Raw genomic sequence first — 10,558 nt, forward strand, 5'->3', positions numbered from 1 at the left:
TAAATCTTCATAATAATTTTAAAAGTTTTATCTAATTTGTGAATTACTGTCTATAATTAGGGCTGAGCAAAAAAAACAAAACTGACTATAATTTGGAAAGAATTTGGAAATTCTCTTTTATAAAAACAAATACAAAAAAGGGAAATAAGCGCGCGCTACATAAAAAGAAATTCATCAAAGTTATTCAAGAGGATATATTGGAGGTCATTCTAGAAAGTGAAATGTCACAAGATAACGATAAGCTAAATTCACCATAATATCTGCAACTCCATCACCTTCTATAGAGGAAAATTCTCACTAAAACATGATGACAATTGCGAAAAACAATACGCATCTTATATTTTTAAACATACATGAATCCCAAACAAAACTTTTTTTGTATATTTTAATACGGGATATACTATCTACGCCAGTTTATGTTTATATATATCAAACATTAATTTTAAAAAAATTATTAAAACTTATAATACAATTCTTAACTCAATTTTAAAAGATTTGCCTTAACTTTTAATCACTACGAGTGTAATTAGAATGCATTGATACGTGATAGTGTACTGATTTTTTTACATAATCACATTGCTGTAAATTGCCATCTAAAATAAGATTGTTAACTTTTTGTCGTGACAACTTAAAAAATTATGTACACATAAGATAATTTTTAATTAGTTAACAATGCACAAATATTTACATTAATAATCCACAAAAATTAAACTATAGTATAAGTTTTTTTTATAAAAAAAATACTGGATTTCATTTTTTGTGTAACAATAGATAAATACTTTAAGTAAAATTAGGTTTGTGGTCAATAATTGTGAGTTTAAAGAGCCTACATCAACATTCCCTCAAAACATGCCACAAGGTTTTTTTTTTCTTCTTTCTCTCCCACTCCCCCCATAAAACATGCCATATGCTACATATACTTTGTATTATTGCTTCGGACTGGAGCTCAACACATTGGGTTCAGGTATCAGTAGATTCACTGTAAAAGGGCCATGCCAATTACCACTGCCCTCATTGAAAGAATAGACATTCAATTTACTCTCCTTTCAAATAATGCATGGGATCAGAATCAGATATCAATAATAAGATTTCCCTAATATTCTCCCCGGCACTACTCATCAAGAGAGTTTGCCCCCCTTCAATCCACAATAAAAAAATTAAATGGGAGACTGCTCATGAACTCTACCCACTCATCACTAAACCATGTCTCCACCAATATAGGAGAGAAAGAATCTCCGATAAAAGAAATGTTATTGTATAGTATGTTGATTAACTTTTTTTAAATTTTTTTTATAGAATACAAATATTTTCTAGTAGAAACATTCTTGTTTGAGTTGGATTAAATCAATAAGAGCAGTAAATTTTTCTTCCGGGTATTTAACACAATTAAGGTAATTTGATCACGCTCAGCCATTCAGTGATTTAGTATTTTCTTTATTGATGTATAAATAATAACATAATTTATTTAAAAAATTTAAATGTTTTAATAAAATGCACATAAATTTTATTTATTAATATAAAATACAATATATGATTTGAGCCCTAATATGGGTGTCTTAGTGCCCACCACTAACTTATGAGTTATGACATTACAAATGTTCCCACTATTCATTGCCTGCCTTTAGAACTTCGATCAAGAAACGTATCTCTGACGAGCATTGATTTTTTTTTCACACTTATTTTATTCTTCTATTAATCGCTTCCTTTTATCACGTTAAATCATGATTTTATGATTAAAAAATAGTTTTTCACCCTTACTATATTTTATTTAAACTGTGTTTACATTTATATTTTTTTATAACAGAGAGAGAGAGAGAATATTTTTATATTTTTTATCATACAAATATAGATGTAAGATTAGTGCAAAGAGAGTGTAAAACTATGATCATTACTCTAAATCTCAAAAGAGTGTGAAACGACAGTCATTATCATCCTCCATTTAAACCCAGATCAAGAATCCTCGGGGCCAATGGCTTTAATGTTATTTTATTTTCTGATAAAAATCATTATGATGATGTAATGGTAAAATAAAATAGAGATAAAAGAGAAGGAAGGTGAACTTGAAATTGGAGTGTGAAAAAATAGGGATATTTTGTTGATTTTCATTTAACTTTTCTCTTATGTATAAATTAAATGAGGACTCAATTTTATTTTATTTTTGAATCATGGATATCTCTTGATCGAGAGTCAATTATTAATCGCTCTAGGTACACAGATTCATTTAAGTTTTGAGATCTCAGTCCTTATTTAATAAATCACATCTATGATTTTATAATTCTATATTTTTTTTTTATAAAGAGTGAGATCCATCATATACAATTTTAAAATTTTCAATAATTTTTTTTATAGTGTTACTGTGTGTTGGAGAATATAGTATCGCTAGCAATCCTAATTCCTACTGTGTCTCGGTGTGATGACTGTAAACTGTAGTATTCCCATCCCTCATTGTTAGGAAGAGCTGTATGAAATGCTAATCATGCCCCCATCAAACAACATCGATCGTTATAGTGTCTTTTTCTCTCTCATTTTCCCGGGAATTTTTTTTCTCCATGAATCACATGGGCTGATCCGTTTCCGAACATATCGTTATGCTGTTCACTTCAATTCAATCTTTGCAAATTTGCAGACATTGTGGGCTCTCCCTAGAGGGTAGAGAAGCAGGTGGGTGGTGGGTAGCCTTGCCTTAATGAGGAGAATCCCTCTAAAGTCATGACAGATACATTATGAACTGAGTAATAAAGTTATTGGTGAGAATGATATTGAGTTTGATTTTTTTTTTTTAAAATTAAGGTTGAGAATTATAAATAAAAAAATAAAAAAATTTAATTTTTTTAATAAAAACTAATTATTAATAAAGCTAGTAAATATTATACAATAATATCATGATAAAAAATAAATATTAATTAATATCTTAAAAATACTAATTAAAAGACTTAAAGTCAAAATATTTTTATTGATGACCAAAAATTTATAATTAATATCTACAATTTTTGTATTAAATAATTTCTTTTAGTTTTTTAATGGAATACTCATGTGAACGAATATCATTGATGCACAGTCATTTGTACCACACACATGACACAACACAACTTTTGAGACAAAAGATTAAACGAGTCCCAAATCCCAACCTCATAAAACCATAATAGCATAACCCCAAGTGAGTGAATGAATGCCAATAACCATGCTCAAACCTAACCTACACGATGGTCACGCGCCAAGCATAATTCTTTCGAGGAATAATGTTGTCGATTGATACCATCAATCTACGATTACTAACTCTACACAACCTATGCATCTAATGCTATCTAGTAGCATACGAGTATCTATATCTACATCTTCTATCTTAAAAATAGGGTTTCACGTGTGTTTGTCAACCTTGGGAAACTTTGTCGGTCAAACACCCTTTTCCCTTGCGCAAATTTTTAGTAAATTTCAATTTAAAAAAACTTAAAAGAAAAGAAAAAGAGAGAATACCCACTAAATATAAATATAATATTTTTTTAATTTCTTTTTAAAAAAGGTGACCATTTGGGTCATCCTATGATCACGTACTACTCTCTCTCATCTCTATAATTATAAAGACTCTTCTCTTTCAGACCTCCTCCTTAATTCTCAGTCCAAACCACACCTTTCCCCACTTCTATTCCACATTCTTCTCTCTCTCTCTCTCTCTCTCTCTCTCTCTATTTTCACTTAGCCTATGCAGAGAAAGAGAAGGAGATCATGGAGCTTGGTTTGAGCTTAGGAGACTCTTCAAGGCCTTTGCTTGGTTTCATGGAAAAGCCTCGTGAAGCCACCTCCAACCAACTGGGGTTAGGCTTCAACACAACGTTATCAATTGGTCCAATCATCACTAGACAAAAAGATCATCAACAAGATGAAGATGAAGAATACCAAGATGAAGAAACAAAGCCAAATAACAACAACAACACTCACAGAACAGAAGATCCTAATGACCTTTGTTCCAAACCCAACAACAACACAGTTCTGCATCAACTTGATTTTCTCCCTCAACTTGCTCTCCCATGGCACCCTCCTTCTGAAAACGGTGAACACCCACTTTTCCAGTTTTACCCCTAAAATAGTTCTCCTCAGGGTTTTTTTTCAATCTCTTGTACTATATTTTTATAAGACTCCTTTAAAAAATTCATAAAAATAACGTATTCAAGAGATTCGAATCCTTTCCATTCATTCTACTATGGACAAAACTTATTCATCATGTTTTCTAGTTAGTATTAAAAGTTTCGCTTCAGCCATTTCACTAATTTGTATAATAACAATTTCTAATTAACAGATTATACAAATTATCAAAATAAAACTGCAAAACTCTAATTTTATTGGGGGAATAAAGTATATGAAAAAGACTATTGTGTAAAAGTTTTTTTCCCCTTCAATTATTTGGTACTATTATTATTTGAGTTTCTATGATATAACTTCACATATGGGTCTCTTGTGGACACGTGCAGGGAGTTTATCATCCGAGTTGGGAGGTTCTTCACGGGGGCTGGACGTGAACGTGCAACCTCCAGCGGCGGAGGACGAGGCGGCGCGGTCGTCGTCTCCGAACAGCGCCGCCTCGTCGTTTCAAATGGATCTCTGCATATACAACAGCAGAGGAGGGAGCTCTAATAAGAGGGACTTTGAGGGTGAGGCCTATGATCAAAGGACTTCTTCAAGAGCTAGCGATGATGATGACAATAATGGTAGTGGTGGTAACACCAGGAAGAAACTCAGACTCTCGAAGGAACAGTCTGCGTTCCTTGAAGAGAGTTTCAAGGAGCACAACACTCTTAATCCCGTGAGTGCCCCTTCTGAAATATTATTGGATGATCTAACACTATCACCTATTCATGGTTGTTCTGATCAATTTTCATGTCACACGATAAACTTATTCTTTTACTTAATATATCACATGAAAATTGGTCGGTCGATGGATACATGATACGATCACATCATATAATAATTTATCTTGTCTCTTTTTCTTTGTTTGGTTTTGTTTTTTTAGTAGTATTTGTACCTAATTAATAATGGTGTTGGACGCGTAATTTTGTGATGCAGAAACAAAAGCTTGCTCTTGCTAAACAACTCAATCTTCAACCTCGCCAAGTAGAAGTTTGGTTCCAAAACCGAAGAGCAAGGTACAACATCCTACACATGAGCATAGTTCTATTCCACATGACCTTGCTATTTGCTAGATTTTTCAAATTTCATACCATTTTTTTTCATACACCATATTATATAAAAGGGTATGGTTTAATTTTTATTTAATCTTAGAAAGAACTTTACATGGGAGTGTCATACACTTGATTAGTTTCATTTTTGTTATATGCATGGTTATGACTTATGAGTAATACTATTGGTTATACTAATAAATAATCGTGAATGTGTGTATTGCATGCAGGACTAAGTTGAAGCAAACAGAAGTGGATTGTGAGTACTTGAAGAGATGTTGTGAGACACTAACGGAAGAGAATAGAAGACTTCACAAGGAGCTTCAAGAATTGAGGGCTTTGAAGACCTCAAACCCATTCTACATGCAATTACCAGCCACTACTTTGACCATGTGCCCTTCTTGTGAACGCGTGGCCACAAATTCCACATCCACTTCCTCATCAATGAGTGCCACCATCAATGCTACTAATTCAGGAGCCACGGCCTGTGTCAAAACAGGTAATAACAATAACAACAATGACTCACCCTCCAAACCCATTGGATTCCCCTTTGGCAAACCCAGGTTCCACCCATTTGTTCACAGTAGCCAACAACAACTCCATCAGCACCAATCCTCAGCATCTTGAAAGATATCAAGCTCAAGACTAGTGCTATATATTTTGAGTTGAGGCTTGGAAATTGATTTGATTTTTGTATATAGGGAAGTTAATTAATTCTGAGAGGCTTATAGTTTTTTTTTTGGTGGGGGTGGAGACGGTTATATAGAATTTGGATAATTGGTTTTTTTTCCTTGTTTGAATCTCTCTCTGTATTTTCCTTCTTTTACTGGTTTTATCCATGGTGAAATCAGAAAGAAGGCAGAAGAAAATTTTAGACAGTGAAGATGATAGATATCAAAGAGAAAGGGAAATGATACTGGTTTTTTGTACTAGAAAAATCTCTCACCCTTTTTTCTATGTATTCTTTAAATACTACTAATTAATAAGTATCTCTAAACTACTAGTAGTTCTTAAAAATAAATAGTTTTACTATGAAGGAAAATTTGCATATAGTATATACTTTAACCATAATTTTTAAAATTTAACTTAGTTTTTATTTTATTTCTAAAACACTTCAAAATACTCGTGAATAGAATTTTCTTTGCATACAAACAAACAAGACAAAATAGAACAAAAACTGAAATTTGATGGGGTAATTAATTGGAAGTTTCAAAATGTTGGTGCAAAAATTAAATAGGTGATTAATTAGAGTTAGGTAGGTATGGGTCATAATAAGGTGAGGAGGGGAAGGCCGTAGTTCAAGGCTGCTTTTCAGAAAGACCAAGAGACTTTCAAATCCGTGGATTGGTCTACTTTTTAATGATTTCATTTCTTGAAGACTTTAAACCTCAGCAGTCACTTATCATCATGGAGGATAGAGAGTTCAGACTTGAGACTTGAAACTAGAGTAAAAAAAATGGGTGTGGTTGTTCTTTGCTTCATTAACTCTTTGTTTGATTTACAAAACAAAATAAAAAGAAAGAAAAAGAATAAAGAATGAGGTGATTTTTTTATTGTTCGTTATAAGAGAAAATCAAAAGAAAGAAAAAATGAAGTATTTTTTTCTTTGTTAGATTGTATAAAAAATGAGAAGAAAGAAAAATAGAAATTTATAAAAAGACATGAATACCCTTAAACAAAATTATTTACAAACACAGTTAAAAAAATGAATTAACAAATTTTGAATATATTAGTATATTTTTATAAACTTAAAAAAAATAGAAAAACATGAAATAATTATAAAATCAAGCAACGCAACCCTTTGAACACCTTCAGGACCCTCATAGTTAATTAGCAAACATTGCAAGTGATGAAATAATGAAAAGGAAAAAAAAATACAAGAAACATCACGACAAATTAATAGCAAAAAGAAGGGGAAAAAACGTTAAATAAAAGGTGAAGAAAAGAATGAGAAAATGAGGAAGGAGAAGAACAGCCGACAGAGGGAAAAAATTATTGCAAAGTAAAGGTAAGAGGAACAGAAAAAAAAAAACCTCAAATAAATATAAATGAAAGCACCTCTCGTATAAAAGCAACAACAATAAATAACAAAAAAAAAACATAAAAGAGATTGAATAATTTGACTGAGGATCTTTTTGTCTTTTCATATATAAATTTGAATTTTTCCTTTTTTTTTCTTTTCGATATGGGTGGAAATAATTTTTAAGATAGAACCCATGTCACCCAATTTTATTTTCTCTCCCATTTTCACTAGAAACAAATAAAAAAAGAAATTAAACCAAATCTATTTTTTTTCTTTTATTTTTCCCATGCAATCAAAGGAAGCCTAAATTCAATATATTTATGGGTATGTGTGAGAATTTATATGGAACACTAAATAGGGTGCAATTGCATGCCTTTTGCTTCTCATGTGGGACTTTGGAGGGCAACAAATGGGACTGTGACCCAAAAGGAGCAGGACAGGAATGCCACATTGATAAACACTGTCCCCTAAAGTGGGGTACCCCAATTATGAGTATGCACGAGGGAAGTACACTTTTCATTATAGTTAATTAATGAGAGTACGAACCGTTTACAATATGTGCGTGTGTGACCGTGTTCTGTTCTCATAACATAATCCTATTCATATACCTGTAAATAAATGCAAATATATTTTTCTTAAGGAATTAAAATTATAAAAATATCATTAATATATTTAAAAAAAATAATGAAATCATATAAATTTATTAACTTTAATAATAAATTCAGCAAAAAAATTTGACTTTAATAATAATATTTAAATTAATAAATGTCATAAGAATATTGATTAAATATCTAAATATTAATGAAAAACTATTATTAACACATCCTATCATAATTTAGAATATATTTTAACTTAATTTTTAATAAAAAAACATATTACCATTATATTCTTAACTACGGTAACAAGTAATTAAAAAAAGGATCAAATATGTTCTTAGTTTCTCGAATTTGAAATTTCTGTTTCTTTTTAGTTTTTTAAAACAAAATTTACATTTTTTAATTTTTAAATTTGTGAAATATTTTTTCAATCCATTTTTATTATTTTTTTAAGATTTAAATGTATAACTTATGATAATTTTTAACTGCATTTATCAATATGTTTATTGTCATGCATTTGTTGTTTTTCTAGATTATTGAGTTTTTTTAAAAATCCTTAAAATATTAATAAAAGGGTTTTCTAAATTTTAAAATAAACTAATCAAATTTTATAATATGCAATTTGCATTCCTAAATAACTAACCGAATTGTGTTTGAATTTAGAAGAAGAAAAAAACGAATTTTGTTTATTTTATGGTTAAATTTATTTTTCTCTAATTCACATTTTCATTTCGTTATGAATTATAATAAATTATTCCTAAGAATTAATCATGTTCGAGAAAATAAAAATATACTTTTTTGATTCATTCTTATTTAGAAATATTAAAATTTAAACCAATGTATCTTTAAATACATTCAAAATAACTTCTGGTTTATAATATTTTTAAAAAATTTAGTATTATACCTTTGAATAAGTATCTCTTAAAAAGTGAGTAACAAGTGAAAATTTAAGAATTCAATTACTTTTTAAGAAAAAAAGACTTTTTTTTTGTGCCAAATTTCAGCTCTTTTGGGACATCAACTGAAATTTAGTAAAAAAAACTTCTTCTTTTTTTAAGAACAAATGTTTCATTTATTTTAAAATTTGTAACTTATGATTATTTTTCAACAACTATTTTCCCTTCAACTTCATACATATTCTTTTTCTTATATGTCGATCAGTTTTTTTTTTTGTTTTAGTCAAACGAAATTATTTATGTTGAAATCAATTTTCAGTATCCTATGCTCGGATAAATATTTATCTTGTGCCACCCAATACCTGCTAAGTGGATATCTGCAAATGTTTGGAATATTTTCGGGAATATGTGGATATTTTATAAATAAAAAAATAATTTTAAAAAATAAAACACTTTTATCATAATTTTTATATTTACAGCAATATAAAAAAACTGCAAGGAGTAAAAACAAAATAAACATAATTTGCAATGAGTAAAAATAAAAAAATTTAATTTTGCAATGATGAAAAGTAAAATAAAAAGTGTTAAATTGCAGTATTTAAGCCAAACATATATTATTATTTAAAGTCTTAAATATGAAAGAAAAGGAGGTCTCTAGTTGGACTCTCTAGAAATGCCATAGTTTAAAATCTGAAGAAAGAATTTTACCGTTTCAAGTAATTTTATTCACTTGATTTAAATTAATCGGATTCTTAACATTTAAGAATACTAATAAACTTATATTTTAAAAAATATTTATGAACGAAAAAAATACAAATGAATATATTCACTGTTGAGCGAGCAGCCACTTTCATGGAGAAAGAAATTATATATGGAGCTATAGCACACTAAATCACTACTAATAATATAGTCTGATCGAGTGTTTGACAATGTTAAGATAATTAACTAAATAACAGCATTATTTCTATTCCTATAATGCTCACCGTATCAACAAGTTGATGTAGTGGTTGAGATAACACTTTTATTCGTCTTCCCACATTAAATTAATTTTATTATAAAATTATAACTCGAATGCACACAGCAACACGTACCAATTAAATAATCAAAACTAATTAAAACGCCAGCTTTATAAATAAATTCTGAGAGCCGTGGGAAATTAAGTCATGTTAATAGTTAAGTCTTAATATTTATTTTTCCTCCTATACAATGTATGTGTATGTTGGAGAACAATCATTTATTATTATTTTATTCATCCTTGCCAACTTCACTTTACTCTTTCAAAAGCATATTCTTCCTCAGTACGTCGTACGAGATAATGGTCTTACACTAGACAATGCAACTTCTTGAGTAATATTCGTCTCATCAAGTTTGACTTCTCATTTGGCTCCAGAGTATAGTATCCCTGTAAATTGTTTCCCATATCATGACATTTACTTAGAGAAAGCAAAGAATGCAATCCATCAATTTAAAAATAAATAAATAAACGTTTATCAATAATGACATATCTGGCTACTTAACCTAAATTACGCGTAGCGCACTTTTTGATATAAAATATAGTGCAATGGATCATGACAATTACATAAATGCTTATCCTAACTTGCTTCCAATGATAAAATACCATATTTTATGTACACACAAGTAATGATAATATACATTAAAAAAATATAAAAGATGATTCCTTATCCTTTACAATTCTCGTGTCACAAATGGTTATTCATTGAAACAGAAAGAAACTGCAAGTGAATTTTATAAAGGGTAAAAGACAAGGACATCATTAATTTTCTATGATTAAGCTAGCACCGATGACATGAAAGTTGATAACTCATGCAAGGCATGCGTTGGCTCTCAAATATTAATGCTCATAGTTGTGGT

At 29.7% G+C, this 10,558-nt stretch overlaps 1 protein-coding gene across 1 annotated transcript; it reads left to right on the forward strand.

Moving 5' to 3' along the window:
• The first annotated feature begins 3,596 nt into the window (after positions 1-3,596).
• LOC114421963 (homeobox-leucine zipper protein HOX11-like) lies at positions 3,597-6,109 on the forward strand. The gene is made up of 4 exons (XM_028388111.1): positions 3,597-4,048; positions 4,467-4,798; positions 5,059-5,138; positions 5,402-6,109. Exons 1-4 carry the CDS (start codon positions 3,724-3,726, stop codon positions 5,796-5,798), a joined length of 1,134 nt encoding a protein of 377 aa, XP_028243912.1. The 5' UTR covers positions 3,597-3,723; the 3' UTR covers positions 5,799-6,109.
• The last annotated feature ends 4,449 nt before the right edge of the window (positions 6,110-10,558 follow it).

This window comes from Glycine soja, chromosome 8 (assembly GCF_004193775.1).
Source record: "Glycine soja cultivar W05 chromosome 8, ASM419377v2, whole genome shotgun sequence".
In the NCBI taxonomy this organism is placed as follows: Eukaryota; Viridiplantae; Streptophyta; class Magnoliopsida; order Fabales; family Fabaceae; genus Glycine; species Glycine soja.

Coding starts and splice junctions, on each gene's coding strand:
- LOC114421963 (XM_028388111.1), top strand. CDS start 3,724: ATGGAGCTTGGTTTGAGCTTAGGAGACTCTTCAAGGCCTTTGCTTGGT. Junction 4,049..4,466: donor GCACCCTCCTTCTGAAAACG/GTGAACACCCAC, acceptor GGACACGTGCAG/GGAGTTTATCATCCGAGTTG. Junction 4,799..5,058: donor AGCACAACACTCTTAATCCC/GTGAGTGCCCCT, acceptor TTTGTGATGCAG/AAACAAAAGCTTGCTCTTGC.